Source organism: Ictalurus furcatus, chromosome 14 (assembly GCF_023375685.1).
Source record: "Ictalurus furcatus strain D&B chromosome 14, Billie_1.0, whole genome shotgun sequence".
Lineage (NCBI taxonomy): Eukaryota > Metazoa > Chordata > Actinopteri > Siluriformes > Ictaluridae > Ictalurus > Ictalurus furcatus.
Genome location: NC_071268.1, coordinates 20,140,625 through 20,162,500, shown reverse-complemented (window position 1 = coordinate 20,162,500; position 21,876 = coordinate 20,140,625). Strand labels below are relative to the sequence as shown.

The 21,876-nt window shown below is 38.6% G+C and overlaps 2 protein-coding genes across 5 annotated transcripts; both read right to left on the bottom strand.

The window, feature by feature from the left end:
- Positions 1-2,258: 2,258 nt before the first annotated feature.
- Positions 2,259-3,847, bottom strand: c14h11orf96 (chromosome 14 C11orf96 homolog). The gene has a single exon (XM_053641045.1). It carries the CDS (start codon positions 3,352-3,354, stop codon positions 2,983-2,985), a length of 372 nt encoding a protein of 123 aa, XP_053497020.1. The 5' UTR covers positions 3,355-3,847; the 3' UTR covers positions 2,259-2,982.
- Positions 3,848-8,674: 4,827 nt separating this feature from the next.
- On the bottom strand, positions 8,675-21,585 carry alkbh3 (alkB homolog 3, alpha-ketoglutarate dependent dioxygenase). 4 transcript variants are annotated; one of them, XM_053641040.1, is made up of 10 exons: positions 20,471-21,585; positions 20,033-20,188; positions 18,550-18,620; positions 18,428-18,462; positions 18,286-18,333; positions 16,911-17,017; positions 16,342-16,430; positions 15,512-15,721; positions 15,283-15,381; positions 8,675-8,879 (listed from the first exon to the last, which is right to left on the bottom strand). In XM_053641040.1, exons 2-10 carry the CDS (start codon positions 20,106-20,108, stop codon positions 8,742-8,744), a joined length of 873 nt encoding a protein of 290 aa, XP_053497015.1. In that variant the 5' UTR covers positions 20,109-20,188; positions 20,471-21,585; the 3' UTR covers positions 8,675-8,741. The 4 variants fall into 4 exon arrangements, with proteins under 4 accessions (XP_053497015.1, XP_053497018.1, XP_053497017.1 ...); XM_053641041.1 differs by lacking the exon at positions 8,675-8,879 and adding an exon at positions 10,478-11,740 and having other exon boundaries at positions 20,033-21,082; XM_053641043.1 differs by having other exon boundaries at positions 16,911-17,039; positions 18,550-21,582.
- Positions 21,586-21,876: the final 291 nt, after the last annotated feature.

The following is a 21,876-nucleotide window of genomic DNA, read 5'->3' as shown; positions in this document are numbered from 1 at the left end:
TGCCAGCGGTTTAGACATTACTGGCTGTGTGTTGAGACAGCAAATTTTCACTGTTACACAAGCTGTACACTCACTACTTTACATTGTAGCAAAGTGACATTTCTTCAGTGTTGTCACATGAAAAGATATAATCAAATATTTACAAAAATGTGAGGGGTGTACTCACTTTTGTGAGATACTGTATGTTAGTGTACATGACAGTGTGCTGTTTTATCATCCAGTCTATCGGAACCAGGAGCTTTTATCAGTCAAACTAAAATCACAGCATTGCTGTGTGCTTTAACTCCTAATATGGTAAATTAACTTCTGAAGCACACAGTGTTTGTACAGAAGGACTTGCTTGCTATTTCTAAATGAGAAAACAGTACAAATTCCCAATCCATCATGGATGATTAATTCTTCTTGCCCCTTGGCGTACACAGTTACAGCAGATGCCTATCAAAGGCACAAGCCTGAGTCATTGCACTTCTCTCAATAGCCAGTCCTGGTGCAGGTCTATATACTTGACCAGACAATTGTGAACTCACCAAGTTGGACTGGACTATGGTGATGCATTAACCCTAAAGATTAAAATGCACTCCAGAAAGTCTATATGGATAAAGAGTCAGTACAATAATCAGATTTTTTTTCCCCTAATCCTTTTTTTTCCAATCCTGTAGTCCTATATGAGTGACTACAGCTGTCATTAAAATATGAGTATGTCAGTGACAATTTAATACACAAGTGAGGCTGTAAATCTAGACTGAACTTCATAAAGAACAGCATGTGGCATAACTAAGATTAGGAGTAGCATTTCAACTGCCTGCTACAGGCATGCTGTTTTATAAATTGGAGAATGTTTTTTCTTTCTTTTCTTTTGTTCAGGGACACATGAGGCTTTAGGCAACAGTCCAGAAACAGAAGAAGACATAAAGTATATAATATATGAGATCAAAATCTCCTATTAAAGATTACAGCAAGAATACATGGGATACATATTAGCTGGTTAATGATGAATTGCTGCTGCATTCATGCTGAGACATAGAACTTGCAGTGTACAGGGCAGACTGTGTGAAGCAGAACACTGGGTTTGTTTTTCTGACAATTTTGAGACATGATATTTCATCACCAAGGCAACTGTATAAAAAGTAGGTTACAGGGCTATATGAGCACACAGAGGGAAATTTATTAACTAGAGCAACTTTGTTAGATAAACGTTTATTAGATCAGATTTTTGCTTGTCAGAGTACATTCAGAAAAAGGTGTGCAAAGTGCGCAAGCAGTACTGTATATACACTGTATTTGTGCAAATTTCTGACCAGCTTTTAGGTGTCTTATTGTCAGATGAGTGATTTAATGATATTATATATAGGATTTGCACAGTTAACACAAACACAGCATTGTTTGTCACAGTAAAGTTGTCTCTTCTGTTGGTTGCAAAAGCATGTTTTTCTGTAATGTAATTAGATCAGATGTCTAAAATTGAAGCTATTTTTAGCTCTTATCCACACTGTCCCACAAGAAACAGATCAGTCTATGGGTCAAGTGTCCAGAGAGGGTCTGTTGAAATGTGTTTTCATACTAAGGATAATGGCTCAACCATGCAATGCAAAAACAAACAAACAAACAAACAAACAAAAGATATATGAATGATTGAATATAGGCAAATCAAATGAATATTTCTCTTTATTAGATTGTTTTTAAACAAATATTAGATTATAAAGCCTATTACCTATATATGTTTACTCATTTCTTGACATTGCTTGACACTGTCCTATTCTACTGGCAGATAATTGTGCTTATTTCAAGCATTATTTTCTAGAAGGACGCAATATGATCTGCAAATCGAATAAGATAGTTTTAAGCTTGAAAGTAGTAAATATGTCTAGAAGCAGGCTTAATGGTCTTATATTTGTTGGATAATATTCTCATTATAATAAATATGAAATAATTTTTCTTTTATTCAGGATATCATCATTAAGATATCATATTTTGCAGTGAGGCCTCATAAACCATGATAGCTATGTATCTATGAAGGGAGACAGCTTTATAATCTGTGAATATGCAGTCTCATTAAACGTAAAACGATTTATATGTTCCTCTGATAACATTATAATATCTGTTTGCATATCTGTGTTTTGTTTTCTCATGCTTTCACCCTTGGTTATCTTAAATAATATTTCCTTTTGTGCCACCCTTTTGGCTGAACTCCGCTATAGACTAAGTAAAGATAAGTAAAAATAACAGACATACCAAACTTAAGGGCAAAGTCACAGGTGTACATTATATTTATATATACATATATACTTTTATTAAAATAAGTATGAAATAATTTTACAAAGATAGTAAAAGTAAAACAATAGTATAAACACATAATTTCATTTTTTCTTGTGACCTTACAAGTCAACAGTGTCAACAAAACATTTCTAATTTCACTGTTATTAATAAGATAAACATCTGAGTTCATTAGTAGATGTACTACTCTGGCAGACTCAAGTAATGAACAAACCTCCTATTCAGAATGTGGTGTTTACACATCGGGTTCAGTTTTTCCATCAATGACTCAACAATCTTGACTGCACAATCATGATAAAGTGGCGAAGATAAACAATGATAAACCATCTGCCTTGTCCAGTGGAATTGTAACTAGAATATATCAACATTTCAAACCTCATGATGAATAATAGGCCTCAAGTATAGCCAATATTTCTGGAATATTTAAGGTATTTAAGTAGTTTCAAAAAATATATATATTTAAACGCTACAACTAAGAAGCATAAACTATTCAGCTTGCTGTCGCTTGACTGGAGTGACACAAGTATGTGTATAAAATACTGTAACTATGTTATAGCTGCAAAAGCTTCAAAAGATTATGTGCAAAGAGCTTAGCACACTGGAGTCCAGTCCAGTATGTAAGCTTTACAACAGAAGAGCAGATCACATGTAGAAGACAGAGCTCTCTCTCTTTCTCTCTCTCTCTCCCTCTCTCTCTCTCTCTCTCTCTCATTGGGCTGAGTCTGAGTCACTTGAGTCCAGGCTAGCCTGTGTTGGTGTGCTGGTTCTGCCGCTCTGTGTGGTTCCTGTGTGTTGCAGGGATTGTGTGCTCCTCCTCAGGCTCTCCAGTGACTGCAAGAAGGAGCGCCTTGCTCTCTCCTCCTCCAGTGGTGAAGCTCCTTCCTCTTCTACTTCTGCAATCTCTGCGAAGGTCACTGGCTGAGTTTTGAAGCGGGCCTCTCGCGGTCGCTTGGGACGACTGCGGCCCCGAGCTGGGCCCTTGGGTACAGGGAGCTGCTGTGGGAACTCTTCCATTGCAGAAGCCATCAAGTGAGCAGGAAGCATAGGGAAACCTACTGTCTCCACTGGACGTACAGCCATCGCTGAAGATGCGAAACGCTGTGTGTTTATCCTTTGCGGTGCACTAGTTGCTTCTCCTTCTCTCCTCTTTTCACTTTTTAAAGATTCCAGAGCGAATTTTCTCTGTTTTTCTTCTTGCTGCTCCAAAAGTGTTGAAGTGTACTCACAGATTGCAGCACTCCCAAATCACAGCGCACTTCAAAATGCTTTATGTCCTCATGTGGTGATAATTTTCAGTCTACCAAGCTTCCCGTTTGGCTCCACAAAAGCTAATGCATCAGAAGTCCTTGGATTCTGTGCCTTGCTGGGCTCACAGTGTGTTTCTGAGAAGCTCTTCTGCTAGTGTCTCTGTATCTGGGTTGTTTCAACGTGAGGAGGAACACATCCAGCAGAGGCTTTTATAGCTGCTTACTCCCTCCACAGCTCCCCACTCCTGGTAAGTCCCTCCCTCGCTCTGTGACCAGTCATCTTTCCAGTTACCATACCAGGCCCCCTGAATCAGCCCCCTTAAATAAATGCTTGCTACAGGACTGCTGGAGGGGAGGAGAAGGGGAGGACACTGTGCATACAGTCATGGCCACATATATATCTACAGGCAACTTGTATAAGTTATATAAACAACAGTGCATATTTATATATTTTAGGGTGCTTCCTGTTTCTTTTATTTATTGATTCTCTTTAAAGCAGGAGCCCCATTAAATTTTTGCAGTAAATGTGATACTTTTGTGACATTAACAAAATATTCTCTGGCAGAAACAACAGTGTTTTTGTCATTTTCCTTCACTAATTTTCTTTTCTTTTCTTTTTTCCAAATTATTGACAGCGTATTACTGACATATATACACCAAGTAGGTCATGGACATATTTAAGTACAGCTTGTCATTTCAAGGGGAGGGTGGCATGGTATCATGCATACACAAGATCCTCTCCTAGCATGTCATCGGCTTAATGAGTGTCATCATCATCATGCACTATGTATCTCTCTCTGAACTGTGTCCAGGTCTGTCATTGCTATATATAACAAGATCTACTACTATGTTAGTCAGGGGATAAGTGACGTAAGGCAATTATAGCTGCGCCATTTTTGTCATGGACTCTGATGATGAGCCCTAAAAAGCAAAGGGTGTACAGAACACACACACACACACACACACACACACACACACACACATATACACATATATCTGCCTCCCATACTCCATAGGCCAGGGGCTGAGAGTAAAGCTGCTGTTTTACTATATGTGTGCACTGATTTATTTTTGGATGGTATTTGTCACTCGGTGTCAATCACTTGCTAATTTCATTCATAGTCACTCACTTAAACATGATATTTTTAGCCACTGTATATCAGTTGAGTGAAGTTTTTCATCGTGCATTAAAAGAATGTGTTAAAGTCATTTATGGCTTGATGTTGTAGCTGGCAAAGTCGCACGTATACGCACGTATAGCATATGCTTTCATGTGCAACGTGCACATCCACACACTGCTTCTATAATCTCAACAGCAATTTTTTATTTCATTCCCCTGACCTGTTCTGTTTTCAGCTCTTGTGTCACAGATCAACATGAGAAACTAAATATCAGACCACAAGAGCCTCAGTTAATGTTCTACTGCAGTTCCAAACATCTTTCCCTAATATTCAATGTCAATGTCTGAGACACAGCTGACGATACAATAATACTTTTAATAACCTTTTCAAGACATGCTTGTGCTTGATTTTTTTTCTAAAACAAATAAATACATAGTGAAGTTGATGTCTATGTTTTAGTTTTTAAAAAATATAGTTTTTTAACACAAATGTTCCCACAAGGAGATTTCATTTAGAGCTTGCAAAGTGCTCAGAGGTTACAAAGCGTGGGAACATCAACAAGACTGTTGGAAGAGGATCCCAGCTGGTCTCTTTATGAAACTGCTAAGGAAATGCCAAGAGTGTGCAAAGCTGTCACCAAAGCTACTTTGAAGAAACTGAAAATATAAGATTACCACAGTATTATGTGTATATGTATTATTTCATACAGGTTAAGTAGTTATTATTTTCCCAAATTGTGGAAAAAAATCATCTATGAATAGGTTCAAGCAAACATGTGATTCATGCTTTATGTTTCCACGCTTGGTACAGTTGGGCTATAGTGTATCAGGACTGACTAACAAAGTAGTAGTAGGTTGTAGGATTGACTTTGCACTGGTGCCAAAAACGTCCTTCAACATAAACACTCCTGCTGAGCTCTGGGATACTAGAATATTTTCCATGTATAATTTGAGTATATAGGATTAACTGTTTTTTTGATTGAAAAAAAAAGAAGCCATTATCCATTCATTTTCTATCCCGCTTATCCTACACAGGGAAGCATGGAGCCTATCCCAGGAGACTTAGGCCCCAAGGCGGATGGAGTGCCAACCTATCGCAGGGCACAATCGCATACACAGATACTCATTCACACACTACAGACAATTTGGAAATGCCAATCAGCTTACAACACATGTCTTTGTACTGGGGAGGAAACCTGAGTACCTGGAGAAAACCCCTGAAATACGGGGAAAACATGCAAACTCCACACACACAGGGAGGAGGCGGGAATTGAACCCCCAACCCTGGAGGTGTGAGGCAAACATGCCAACCATTAAGCCACCGTGCCGCCCAAGCCATTATCCAATTTGTGAAAAAAATGTTGTCCAATCTTATGAATACAGCATCAACACAAAATTCTGTGTGAAGACATGAAAATGAAAACAAAAACCCCCCAAAAAACATGAATAACAAATAAGTCACTGAAAAGCCCAGCACTGTAAAGATAGAATTCAGTTAATTGCTACTGTATCTCTGAAAATGTCAGAAGGACACATTGTATATCAGGTTTCCAAAAAACAAACAAACAAACAAAAAAAACCTTTGCCTGCACAAAATAAATTATTCTTTATAGAAACTGCAGTGTATGATAAACTATTGGGAGGGTAAAACTAACCTCTTAAGAGTATGTATTCTCTGTGGAGAACACAACAGTGAGAATGATGCTATAAATGTATCCCATTCTCAGAAGTCTGTTCCCATACAACCCATTTTGTCATCCACAACATCTCAGATTATCAGAAGTGTTATGTTGCACTCTCATTTACTTGGATACAGTAGTCCTGTATTGTGTAACCAATAACACATGCTTCACATAATCTTCCATTCACTTAAATAGGAAAAAGGACAGAAACAATGCTGGAAATCTCTTTCAACCTTTATGGCAGAAGTAAACGAGGCCCAGGTGTAGAGTGCTTCCAGAAAAATGGGGCACATGAATCATGAGTGATCATTACTGGGCTAAGTAGCAGGCCACAAACTATCTTACTAGAGCTGTCTAATTTATTTATGATTGCTGAACTAAAAAAAAAGACCAAGTTTGTTTACACATAAAGGAAATAAAGGTCTCAGTGTTCTAACCACTCTGTGCAATTTGTGGTGAACTATTTTGAATTTTGTGAGCAGACTCAACAGGGAGGTGAATTCCCCTCACAGACAGGAGAAGCCTGGTAGTGTTGTGTTTGTGTGTATGAGGGGAAGGGGGATCTGACGGTGGTGCTGGCGGTTTAGGTCACATATAGCATTTTGTAAGCCTCAAGTTTCCCATTAATATTATTTTCCATCCAGCTGATTAAGTCCACACAGGCTGATTTAATTTGATCTGGATAATACACTTGATCATTGAACAGAAGCCCGAAGGCAGAGTGGAACACGCATATGAAATGGGGAGGGTAAAAACCTTATCCAGCAGTAATCACAAAGAGCTTTCTGTTTGGGTAGAGGTGTGCACTCTGATTACGTGCCAGTCAGTGTGGTACTAATGAACTAATGATGGTGGGGTGGATGGAAACAGAAGTGAGTGTGAGTCTGACGTAAGAACTGAAACCGGAATCAGCCAGCTGAATTCAGAGGAAAAGTGACTTGCAAGATTCAGCCAAACACATACTGTATTTGCATTAAGGCAGCTAATAAACTCTATTTGGGACTACTGCGACAAAGCTAACGGCATGAGGACCTCTTTCATGGTTTGCAAATAGAATAAGTCTACCCACAATTGCATTATTTACAGTTGTGTGAAAGGGATTGGAGTTGGAGCTATCAGACTTCCTGCATAAAATGCTTCTAAAATGTGATCTGATGTTCATTTAGATAATCATAATAAAACCCCACACAAGTTCCTCTACTGAACTGAACAGAGGATTTAAATAGCCAAAGGCCATTAATGGAAAAAGAATGTGAACCCTTATGGAACCTCCTTTATTGGCAAAAACCTAAAACAAACATTTTATTAGATGATAATCGGCCTATTGGAATAGTTAGAAAGAATTTTAGCTCATTTTTCATACAGAAATGGCTCTTTTTTGAGTTCTTCAATAGCAAGGTTCAAAACATACCACAGCTGATCAAACAATTACTGAATGGGGCTGTCCTGATCTGCCCGTACAACTGAATTTCCTGTTTGAACCACTCAGATGTTGTTTTAGTCTTATGTATTAGTCCCTACTCAGGATGCCAGACTGAACCTTTTTATATTTTAGGTCACACACTCCCTAACTGGCAGCTGACATACAACCTGGAATTCACTGTGAGAACGATGTCACTGTATATGTGTGTATATATATATATATATATATATATATATATATATATATATATATATATATATATATATATATCACTCTACCATGTTTCCCAGGTGGAATAAAGCAATAAGGCACAGGATGATTTTATCACATCTAAGAGCGTTCTTAACCAAGATGCAAAGCAGCATCCAGCCTCAAGTGGTTTATTGCTCGTCTCCATTATTATACTCGGATAAAAACAATGTGGTTAATGTTTAATCAGAGTGTTTTAAATAAAATTTGTATATATTATTAACAGTATTTGCCATAAACAATTCTTCCACCATGCAATGTAATCTGTTAACAGTAAGCATTAATAGCGTTTGGTTGATAAGCAACACAACAGACAATGGACAGAACAATGGCTTAAGTCTTCCTTTTTTGTTTGTTTGTTTGTTTAAAATCTGCCCCATTAAAACACAAATCAGTTATTGTGATACAGTCACAGGTGTGTGTATATTGATGATTTAACACTGGCTTTGAACACAGCTCAGCCAATCAGATTTTAGAGCCATTTTATAATAAGGGTTTGGTGTTGACGTGCAGCGTATTATTTTTCCAAAACATTGTTCAAATGTTCACTTATTCAAAGAGTGCTGTGAAACATTAATGTGATCTTTAGTTTAGAAACTTTAGTTGCACAGCAAACTGTTTTAATGTTTCTTTTGGACAGTGGTTTCCTTTACAGCAACCCCAACAAATACCAGTTTTTTCTCAGCCTTTTCCTAATGTAGACACATGAAGGCATACAAACAAGGCAGTTTCAACTGTAACTGAATCTAGCAGTTCATTAACTCTCCCCCTTGGCTCTTGTTGGAAGATTCTAGTGTTGTCTTGTGCTGAACTTTGTAGGATGGCCACTGCTGGGTGAGAGCAGCAAAAGGTGCTGAATTCCTTCCATTTGTAAAGTAATCTGCCTGTTTATTTTCAGATAGAAACCAAAATCTTCAGAAACCCTTTTGTAACATTTTCCAGTGTCATGATCGTCCATAAAAACACCTTAAATTTTATTGGGCAATATTGCACCATATTGCATACACACACACACACACAATATGGCCAAAAGTTTGTGGACACCTGACCATCACATTTATATGCGCTTCTTACAGATTTAGCCCCCTTTGCTGTAATAATAACTTCTTCTACGAAGACTTTTTGGAGCATGGCTCTGGGGATTTGCCAATTCAGCCACAAGAGCATTAGTGATGCCAGAAAATATAGCATATGATTGGATATCTGACTGTAATTACAATATTACTTTAAGAAGTCTTTACTCACATACATCATATATTTTGGCTTACAATAACAGTCTGATCCCAGACTTGGATAACCGTCTGTGTGGAGTTTTGCACGTTCTTCCTGTTCGCATGGGTTTCCTCCAGGTTCTCTGGTTTTCTCCCACCTCCCCAAAACATACAGCTAGGTGGATTGTTCCCTAGGCACGAGTGATTGTCTGTGGATGGTGCCCTGCAGTGGACTGCCATCCTATCCGTGGTGAATTCTCCCACTGTGTGCCCAGTGTTACAGGTAATGGATCTGGATCCACCACCACCCTGACTAGCCTAAAGCAATTAATGAAGACGAAAATGAAGATGAGGATCATTATTATTACTGAGCATTTTACAATCCGTACAGAGTTTTTGTTGTGATTGTTGCAGCCTAAAATGCTTGATTTTGCTGTGGCTTTTTTTTGAAATTTGCGACACAATTTGCAGAGTTTTTCGTGCTTTTTCGCAGAAAATTACTTGAATTGGCGAAATTGCAATTGCATAAAATAGTTTTGCATGGTCTTTCACAGTGATGTTTGTTGGTAAATGAGATCTTTTGGCTGTACTGATGTGCAATGCATGTGTATCAAAGAGGGCTTTGGCTGAATGCGCATTGTGATGACGTCACACGACACATCTATGCCCGAATCAGCAGAGACTCTGCGGTAATTTTGAAAAATTGCAAGCGTCTCCGAATATTGCAGAGTTTCAACCCTGGAGGTTCCGATTTGATTAGATTTAGGTGCCATTCATGCAGTAATTCACAATTACAAGGGATTTCCAAAACATTTCTCAGTAATATACTATAATGGAGGGAACTGAGTGTTCAGCTAATTGGGAAATGGCAGTGATTGGAGATGTTTTTGCCAACTTTAAATGAATCCTCACTGACAAACCTCAAGGTGCAATACTACGCAGATGACACATTGTTTAAGTAACAGAAAAAAATAACTGTAAAGTTCTAAGTGTGAGCATTAGAGGTACCACTATTTAAAGAAAACAGAGACATGACGCATGAAACAGCTGTATGCACTCACTCAGAACACGAACTTGGAAGTCTGTTTTTGGACAAGAACAGCTCTGTATTGCAGTAGAGCATGTTTTATCAGTGAAACATCTATTTTGAATAATTGTAGCTTCTGAAACATTAGGCAAGCAAATTTGTTCTCTTTCTCTCTCACACACTCACTCTCTCTCTCACACACACACACACACTCACTCTCACTCACTCTCACTCACACACACACACACACACACACACACACACACACACACACACACACCATGAGTTGCGTCAGAAAAAGGCCAAGTGGACCAATTACAATAAACAACATGAAGTATTACATTCCAGAACAGAGACCAAGGCCTGGACTTTCCAAACACAAGTCAGGTTTTATGGGCTCTCACAAGCGGCCTGCAGCAATGTCTGTGAAGTATTAGGGTACACTATGCAGCTTTAATTAAGGTTCTGCAACAAATCAGTGCAAGCAGATAACAGTGAGAAAAACTGGGAGATTTACTCTCACTTGTAATGTCTAAACGCTTTGGGGGGAAAAAAGGTCGTTGGTTAAAGTCTTAACTAGAAGTTAGCACTTGCCAAAGCCATACAGATAGGTTAAGAACAGAGAACAACTCAAACAACAATAAAAAATACTTGAATAAAATAAAAAAAATAAAAACAAACACTTTTTACTAACCATAGATTACTATTGATCCAAGCAATCAGTTTATTAAAACCACAAGTGCCACTGTGATCCATCAGCTTTAATAAGCTTCAGAATTGTAGCACATCTGAGACTGAACCTCATGTACAGGTCAATACAGTAAACTGTATTAACTTGCACATTGGGTTCAGCATCACATGTAATCAGAAATGATGCAATCATAAATGAGTGTCACTTTTGAATGGTATGTGTCACTTTTTTAATGGATGTGTGAATACAGATGTCCTTTCAGTTCCTACTTATCTACAGCCGTGATTTATCCTGAATTAAGAAGTCTAGTTTAACAGGAGTTAATATAATGATGTAAAACTACTGACTATTACAAGATGTGCAGCATGAAAGCATGCCTATAAACCACTCTCAACACAATGAACTCTGTATGACTGATATTATATGCCACAATTTATTGAACTAGATGATGTTCAACAAAAAAAAAACTTTTAAAGAAAATAAGTATCACATGGAGGAGCTATTCAACTATTTGAATAAAACGAACATAGCAAAATCTGTCAAAACTAATAAGTACACTCTTATATTTCAATAATACTATACTCAAATTTGTTTCAAGCCAGACTTGTTAACCACTTCCATTTGGTTTGAAGTAATGTGTGTTAATTGCCTCCCTTCCAACTCCAGTAAATAGCCCGCAATTTCCCACATCTTGCATCTCTTCTCCATTATAATTATCCATCATCTCTTGGAGGAGTGTATTGGTTCAGGGTAGATTGTACGGAAGGTCAGGTTTATCCTAGGTCCACGGTCATGGTACTCTTTCGCCACCTGATGCTGTCCAACAAATTATGAAAAGAACACAGACAACTAGAATAAATGAGCCTTGAAGAAAATTATAGTCATATCATATACTATATGTATGTACACAGTTTTAGCACATAATTAGAGTGATATTGATCTTAATTAACAGCATGCTAGACAAATGCACACATTTTTAACCATGCATCTCATCTGGGGCACACAGTGATCATACGGTCACAGTCAAGGCTTGTCTACTAAGTGACCTGTCTAGACCAGTAGACTTGGAATTTCACAATAGTGCAATTCTGTCTCTGGGGAATTTGTATCAGCAGCAAAGCTCCCTCCAACAAAGGTTGCCAACACTGCTCCAACAGGCTAGATCTCTAACCATCTATAAATATTTACTGTATTTTTAAATCATCCTTTAGCAAGTTGTCCATGTTGGATTAGTACACCTTATTATGGCTCTGCAAAATAAATTGTGTCTGACTGAATTGTGCTTTCAGACACTTTCCAAGATCAAATTAAAAGCCTCAGAGACAGTCTTTAGGTGTTGCTATAAAATGTCCTTGACCTTTTTCCCTTATTTGTGCTCTGTGAAAAATTGCTCTAGCTGGTATTCGTGCCAGAATCCAAAGCAACTCTGCAGCAAGGGGAGAATACCCTTCCAAGGCTTTTAGTATTTAGCTGACATGACAATAATAACGTAATGAACAGGCCTGTCTGATCTCTAGTAGTTATCTAGGTTTTACACCATGAGAACCATTGCATTATGTATAGTCATGGTTTAAGGTTACCACTACAGTTTGTACATACCACTACAGTTTTCACATACTTCATCTGCCCATCATAACCAAGGAATACATGAGCAGCAGCAGCAGCAGCAGAATAAACAGGACAGCACAATTCTTCCTTATTAGCACACTCTATTCAAGATGTCAGTTAATTCCAAAGACCTTCAGTGTGCTGTGATTTTCAGGAATTTTGACTTATTTGTGTGTGTGTATACCTAGACATCTAACAGTGTAGATTTTAAAATTGTTAACATCTAAACAACCAATAACAATAGCTAGATCAAGAGACTATTACCTGACTGCTCATTTAATATAATTAACTAGTTTAAAGCCTTCACTGATAAAATGATAGGAAATAAGGCACTTTAATACCAAAACTGACAAACAATTCAACGTCTAATCACCAAACCCTATTTAGTTAAATTAAGCCCTTAGGACAGAATATGAGTTAATGTCAGAAACTTATTATCTACTGCTGGCTATTAAGAGTTGAATGGCTAATGATTTTGTTCAATTAAAGTAAAACAAATCAGATATCAATGTCTCTGTAAATAACTTGGGTAAGGAAACTTGGTGTTTTATTCATTTGTGACCAGAGATATAAATAGTGGTTTTAAACAGTAGTTATATTCAGCATGGAAAGATTTCTAAAATCAGGCCATTCCTCTTGGAAAATGCTATTCATGTGTTTAGTAAGTTTTGCATAGACTGCCATAAATTGCTGTATTTTGGCATGAGTAAAGGGTCTGTTGACAATTAGCACAAAATGCAAATTGCTCACAGGCACCAAAAAAATACACCTCAGTTTTGGCACTCTCACATTGGCTACTTCACAGTATCCAGTTTGCCATTTTACTCAAAATTCTTAAAGCTCTTAATGGTCTAGCACAGTGGTCATCAAACTTTTCAAGCCCAAGATGACCCAAAAAAAAAAAAAAGATTTCATGAGTAAAGATCACTTGCACTGTTTACATTGCATTACCCACAACATTACTACAGGATGCATATAGAAACTTTTTATGTATACAAGATATTTAGTGAGATATTTATGATTGCGTGCATTACTTTATAGTCAGGAGACTGCTAGTCTAACACAGTCTGTGAGATGCCTGTATGCCAGGTGAGTGTGATATTTTGATAACCATGGATGGGCCTAAATTCTATGCAAGGTACAGAGAGTCATCCTGCCCTGATGTGTGATATCTGATTGTGACTTTTCTGAGTGGACCAACAATCTCAGAACCAATAAGAAAAACTTGATGGCTCGGACCGCCCTCAATTCCTGCTTGTTGATGTGTTCCAATCTCACACCAGGAGGGCACACACCCTCTGTACCCATGTGGCACCACAATGCTCCCCAGCCACCTAAGTCCATGGTGAGGACTCACTCTTCTGAGCCACTGCTCCCAAGCATACAGCTCAAAAACATCTGTGCCACTAGACAGAGCTCAAAGGGTAGGACTTTGAATTGGAAAGTCTGTCGATGGAAGTCAAACATCAAAACATATGTTCTAATGTGAAAATAAGCATCGCACAGATCCACCAATATGAACCAGTTTGTTGTACAGCATGAATTATATCTGAGAACAATTAGCACATGAGAAAAGGGAGGGTGAGGTCGGGGTGTAGGAACCAGTTCATTGCCTCAAATTTGGAATTAGATAAAAATAAAAATAAAACATTATTCTTCTGAACAAGGACCCTGAATTAGAACCCTTCTTGAGTCCCAGCAACAATTTTGTTGATGTCTGATATGGATGTTGTCCTGAGGCCTAAGAAGGTTGAGGGCCAGTGGTACAGATGGAGTTTGTATCCCTACGACACAGTCATTCGGGACAAACTGACAAACTACCTACACCTGCCTAAGACTTGTGCAAGGTAGATGAAATGTTTGTGGATGTTGGAGCACAGAACTGGGTTTCTCTGACCTAAATGTTGTGTGCTTGTGATTCTGAAAAATGTCCTCTCCTCTCCAAGGCCTTGTTGGCAGCGAGAATAAAAAGTGACCCTGGCAGGAAAGATTTACACACATCCGACAGAGCCGGAGAGTGCTTAACACATTTGGTGTCATGCATAAACAAGGCTGGCTGAGAGTCATCTCATATGCCTTGCCTTGTGTAGGTGTCTTTTGCAAACTTCTGAAAATTGGAGTGACTGTTGTGAACATGCACAAGAAGGTACTCAGGTGATTCTCAGCATCCATGTCAGGAGGGGTGAAACAGAACTGTTATTCCACTCACGATCAATAAAGCTTTGAATTAACTGTTTATTTAGGTGTTATAGTTAGATATAGTATAATTAGAAATTAAGATATTATTTAAAGGACTTCCTCTAAAACTAGTGAACATGCTTTCCTAAAAACGATAGGAGTCAGCCACAGAGTTCTACATACACTGTATGTGAACACTTGACCATGACGCCCATACGTGGGGCGGCTGTGGCTCAGTTGGTAGAGCGGGTTGTCCACTAATCGTAGGGTTGGCGGTTCGATTCCCGGCCCGGGTGACTCCACATGTCGAAGTGTGTAAAGCGCTTTGGATAAAAGCGCTATATAAGTGTGCCATTTACGTGATCCTTCACCAAACTGTTGCAACAAAGTTGAAAGCACACAACTGAATAGGATGTCTCTGTATGCTGCATTTTTAAGATTTCCCTTCAGTGGAACTAAGCATCTCAAATAAGACTTAAGGGCAAAGGGTGCACCAACTTTGTTCAAAAAGCACATATGGGTGTGACTGTCAGGTGTCCACATACTTTTGGCCACACAGTGTAATTCTATACCTGCCAGTCGTCTTGTGTGCATCCCTCCATTATTAAAAGTGTTCCATGACTCAATGGTATCTTCACCTTCTCTGCATATATGTAGTCGCTATTTTCTTCCTAAAACACACAAACTTGATTTGTATATACATGTCCACACACCTGTGGACAATGAATTGACACCACCAAGACACCCAAATGCTACACCCCGAATGCTACAAAGATCAGTACAACAAAACTGGCCACTTACTGGAGGAGGCTTCTTCCGAAGGCTAAAGACTCTTGTGTCCCCGAGACTGAAAGAGGCTATGGTGGGGCGAGGACCTAAAGACACCTCGTTATCACTGTGCCAAGCAATGCTGTCCTTCCCATCACGGTAGAGGTTACACAGCAATGAGTTAAAGGTATGAGAGATCTCCCGCTCTATAGCCTGACGCAGGTTCAGAAGGATGGGATGCCACTATTGGACAGAAAAAAAAAAAGGTTGGTCAGGTATGTGTAGACAAATGAGAGACAGTTTTTTTGCCCATGATCCCAATTATGGTATAATAATACTGAGTATTGAATTTTATTTTGAAGTGATATGCAAAGTAATATTTTTAAATCAAGACCCAAGATAAATTTAACCATAGAAAAAAAAAAATGTTTGTGTCAAGTGAATGAGACCATGTAACCGATTGATTTTTCCCAGTGCTTATTTTAACTAATTGCTGCAAGATGCGGAGGCCCGTTTACATGACCTCTATGACCACTGGCTTAAACAGCATAAAGTGAAAAGGTAGCATAAACAAAGGTGCAGAATCTGATCAGGATTAATATGACTAATACTGAGCCAATAAAATATGCCTACATCTGCTCTGATATGAATTTTTGGGATCAGCTTTTTTTTAACCCTACTTTTAATATTTTGACCAGCTATACGTACAAACGTAAAAATTGTTTCTATGAATTTCCCATTCAATATGCAGGAAGTTGTAATAATGCATTTTTATAATAATCCCCTTGGTTTACATTTACGTTGAATCCTGCTTTTCTAAGGTACAGGAAGAATTAAAAGAGAAAAGAGAACATGGCAGAAACCTCAGGGTTGGCTTGCATCGTGGAGTGAGAATATGTGTAAGGAAGTTCTCCATACCAGCAGGTCAGCCTCGGTTCCACATATGCTTCACCTGAGCCAGGAAACATTTTATACAGTTAGATGAAAAAGCATGCATTTTTGCATATCTACTTATAAACAGCAAAAGTAATTGAATTTAATTTAGTTCATTTTCTTTTTGAGGATTTGCCACAAAATGTCCATGCCCAATCCATGGGATTTTGAAATTCTATTTTAGCTTGCTCCAAATATGGGAATAAATCTAACTCCTTGACCAACCAAGATTTTGTCCAAAGGAAATATTTATTCCTGTAGAATATTTAAGTCTGTATAATGCATTGCTAGGTCTGGAAAGGATCAACATTTGTGCTGGAGGCAGTAGCAGGTCTGCCAATTTAGAGAGGAAGGAGGACTGGAAAAAGTGAGTCATCATGTACACACACACACACATCTTTTTTCACAATAATCAGAGTTTTATTTTATTTTTTAACTTAACATGTTACTGAACGTTTTCTCTTCTCCATGTGTGTCAACCTCATTTGTTATCACTCACCCATCATGCCATAATTGGTCTTCTGTGACCATGGAAGCTCAGCCAAGAGCTTAGAGAACATCCAGTCTGCTTGCTCCTGTGGCAAAAACCCAGGAAGGAGCTGCAGTCTAGAACAAATAGAACACGATGCTTGTTTTTTTTTTTTTTAGGGGAAAAATAAATAAATGAAAGAGTAAAAATTAAGGAAAAAAGGCCATCACAAGCAATAAGCAGTATTTCAAGCGTAAGCATAATGGAGCACTATAGTTTTTAGCAGAGCCGATGATTTTGAAACACTGATTCCTACTTGATGAAGACTCCCTGCAGAGAATAACACTGGGCCTTTTTCTGTAGCAACTTTGGAGACACTTGCAGAGGATCTTGCACCAATCCTCCTTGCACATCATCTCAAGCTCCTTCATATATTTAGGCTTGTGCGTGTGGGCTGCCTGATTAATTTCAGGCCAGATTGAGATGGCTGTTACAAAACAATGATTCTGTTCCTGCAAACATTTTGCAGTCAACTTGGATGCATCTTAGCAGAATTCACGATGTCCAAGAGCCCTTGGACATCGTGGACAACTCACCCGGAAAGAACAGTCGCAAAGTATCAATTAACCATCACCATATTTTACAGTGTGGATCAGAGTCATTACATCGTATGCCGTTTTTATTTCCCTTCTGGCAAACTGGCAACTGTTCCAGGCTTTTTTTTTTGGATACCTCTTATGCCCCTTATCCAACGTACATGGGTCATCAACAACCTGTCTATTTTGTGTTGCATGCTTTTTGGTGTTCTCCATGGTGATGGAGGACAAAATGATTTGACATGCATGCAACCTCATATTTGGTCAAAGGCAATAATAGAGTTAAAGATGTTATCCTCTAATCTTGGCTGTGATTGGTTCATGGAGCTCAGTGACATCACTAACTGAGCTCATGCCGAACAGTTTTATAGAAGTATCAAGGAAATCTATTTTAAATGGGGGTAAATTTGTGTTGACATTTATAGGACTGAAATTCAAATTTAATAAATTAAAAATCTTTCACAGTAGTTCACAGGTGTCAATAATATTGCTCTATTAAAAATGTATGAAAATACAATTAATACCAGAAAGGTAGCATAATAATATTAAAGGAAAAGGAAGTTTCTAGAGCTGTCTGAATTTCAGTAAATAATACACTAGAGACAGCTCATACTACCCTACAGTTCTACCACTTGCACAGTATTAGCAGGATTTATTTTAGGTTACCATAAATAAGAGCGAGCCCAACATATAAAGTCAGAAAGTTAAAATACAGTGTATTACATCTTAATTTCTCACAGAAGAGAGGTGTCACGCAACACACAGGAACAAGCTTTCTTCTTACAATAAACATATTTAATCACTGCTACCTGGATACTCCGGTGGGACCATGGCTGATCTCATAAACCCCAGCATCTCTGTCAAAAAGAGAAAAACAATTTCTATTTGTGTTCCTCTGAATACCCCAACTTGGTTCTCCAGGGGCACTAATAAAAATAAAAGATCACTCACTCGATCAGCTTCTCCACAGGTATCACTCTGATGGGCTGGAGTAAATACACAGAGATTACCAAAGGAGCACAGGAACAGGGTTATGGTAAATCCTCAATCAAAATGCATTACTTAACACTTACATCAGAGGGTTGATTGAATGCATATGTTGCTGGTCCAGCCTTCCATGACCCAGAATTTTGCTCCACATGTGCTAGTGAAACATTTTAATGACAGTATGTGGTATTTAATCATTTTTTTATTCATAAAACCAACTCCATAAGTTATCCCATAATAAAACAAATTTGAAGCAGTGTTCCTGGATCCAAATTGCAAAATGGATGCTGACTTATGCATTTCACTCTGTGTTAGAAAAAGGGCTATTAGTTTTGATGGTCTGTAATAGAGCTATACTCAATATGCACTTTATTAGGAACACCTGTACACCTACTCAGTCATGCAACTATCCAATCAGCCAATTGTATAGCAGCAGTGCTATGCATAAAATCACGCAGGCATGTGCCAGCAGCTTCGGGTAATGTTCACATCAGCAATCAGAATGGGGGAAAAATGTTCTCCCAGTTATTTTGACCGTGGTATGATAGTTGGTGCCAGACAGGCTGATTTGAGTATTTCTGTAACTGCTGATCGTTACACACAACAGTCTTTAGAGTTTACTCAGAATGGTGCAATAAAAAATAAACAACCAGTGAGCAGCAGTTCTGCAGACAGAAACTCCCTGTTGATGAGAAAGGTCAATGGAGAATGGCCAGACTGGTTGGAGCTGACAGAGAGGCTACAGTAACTCAGATAAACACACTATACAATTGTGGTGAGCAGAAAAGCATCTCAGAATACACAACATTGAGGCAGATGAGCTACAACAGCAAAAGACCATGTGTGACCACTTCTGTCAGCCAAGAACAGAAAGCTGAGGCTGCAGTGGTCACAGGATAACCAAAACTAGACAGCTGAAGACTGGAAAAAGTGTAGCCTGGTCTGATGAATCTTGATTTCTGCTGATTCACACAGATGGTAGGGTCAGAATTTTGCACGAAAAGCATGAATCAATGGACACAACCTGCCTTGTGTAAACAGTCCAGGCTGGTGGAGGTGGTGTAAAGGTGTGGGAAATGTTTTCTTGGCTAATCAATCATCGCTTGAATCCCACAGTGTATCTGAGTATTGTTGCTTACCATGTGCATCCCTTCATGGCCACAGTTTACCTTTTTCTAATGGCTACTTCCAGCATGATAATGCCCCATGTCACAAAGCAAAAGTCATCTCAAACTGGATTCATGAACATGACAGAGTTCCTGGATTCAGTGTTCAGTTCAGTGTTCTTCAATGACCTTCCCAGTCACCAGATCTGAATCCAGTAGAACAGCTTTGGGTTGTGGTAGAACGGGAGATTCACAGCATGAAATTGCACCTGAAAAATCTGCAGGAATTGCGTGATGCAATCATATCAACATGGACCAGAATCTCAAATATATTGTGGCATCCATGCCATCAAGAACTGAGGCTGTTTTGAGAGCAAAACAAGGCCCTACCCAGTATTAGTACAATGTTCCTGATAAAGTGAGTGTATAGAAAGCTGGGCTCAGGCCAGATGACACTGCCTACCTGCTGAACATGTTGGTTTGGGCAGAGGTTTGGCCCAAGAGCCCTGCACTCTCGCTCTCTGACGTTTGTCACCCATAGAATTTAACTGAATTGGAGGAAAGTATTAAGAATCTGCCACAGACGCTGGTAGGTAGAGCCAATCTGCCACCTTCAGGCCTATTGGGGTATAAACTATGCAATTAGCACAACATGCTACAGCAACGCAATCTGTATACAGATGATCCCTCCCTTCTGATTAAATTTACGAATCAACAAAAATCACTCAGTCGAAAATTCAAGAGGTAAGCAGTTAAATTTCACACACGACCGATCTCTAGCTGTATGTTTACAGAAGGTCTGGAGAAGACTGTCTGTCGTTTGCAAGCTAGCTATTTAAAGTTACAAGCCTGTAACGTTAGAAGAAACGGACCAGATAATCCTGTCAATTTTAATTCACACCTTGCAAGGAATAAAAAGCCTCACGCGTTACAAACCGAACCCACAGATATGTATTTAACTCTATGAAGCTGCTGCGTTTTAGTAACTTAAGTTACTCGCGTAGACTTTCAGCAAACTCGGTGTATCCCGGATAAACGTCCGGCTTCCTACACACTGAACATTGGTTCCTGTTTAACATACAGGAAACCTATTTTTCTAGAATCAGAGACGCATGTAATAAAACATAGTGTTTTCTATTAAACATATACAATAGAAATCCAACAACTGCAAAAACAAAAAATAAACAAACAAACCAAAAAACCCTACAATACACTAGTTACACCAAATATGTATTTATAATAGGTTGGAGTTTCAAAATATAGTCTATACTAAAAAAAAAAAAAACATGTCTTGTGCTGCCAGAACTGCTTTAGTGCATCTTGGCACAGGTTTTCACGTGTCTGTGACTGTACTGGATGTATGAACACCATTGTTCTGAAAGATATTCCTTAAATTGATGTTTTATTGATGCTGGAGAGTGGAGAGTCTAACATGTTGCTGCAGAATCTCTTATAGGTGTTCAGTTGGGTTGCAATCTGGTGACAGTGAAAGAAAAAAAACATTGGATCAACAGTATATAATTGTCATACTTATCAAACCATGGAGTGATCCAATGACCTGTGGTTGGAGACATTCACATTCATTCTGGAAGTGAGCATTCGCATCAGGATAATAACCTTTATCCTATGATAAAACATTATCAGGCAGCATAACTTTGTATTGATTTGCAGTGATGCTCAAGGGGGAGAGTGGACCCAAACAGTAATGAGAATATAGTGACGAATAACTCATCTGACCATATCGCTCACCTCCCCCGACTCCCCCTAAATATTTCTGTATTCCATTGATTGTAGTTTTTGCCCCACTGAACTCAAATTTGTATTCATCCTTGTAATGAGGGGCTTATGCACTGCACCCTTACTATAACACCCCTCCCTATATAGCTGCTGACAGTTTGGTCACATCCTGCACTGACATTCTCAGTCACCTGAAGAACAGTAGCTCTTCTGTTTTTCCTTTCATGTTGCATGAACATCTGTCAAATTGGATATGCATTTTCAACCACAATTTCCAAACTTTTCTATTTATGTTCTCATAGATATAATAGTAAGGGTCACTTTAGTCAATGTTCCTTTTGAAACAGAGCCAGTTGAACAGTCTTTGACTTCGCAGGGTCTTTGATCCTACTGATTGGAAGGCTGAAAGTTAAAATCTCAGCACCATTCAGCTGCCACTGTTGGGCTTTTAAGCAAGACCCTTAACCTCGAGCTGCGCAATTCTATCCAGCTGTAAGTTGTTTTGAGTAAAGACATTAGTTAAATGACGTAAATGTAAATAACTGAATCTTGTGCAAACTATGCCCCAAT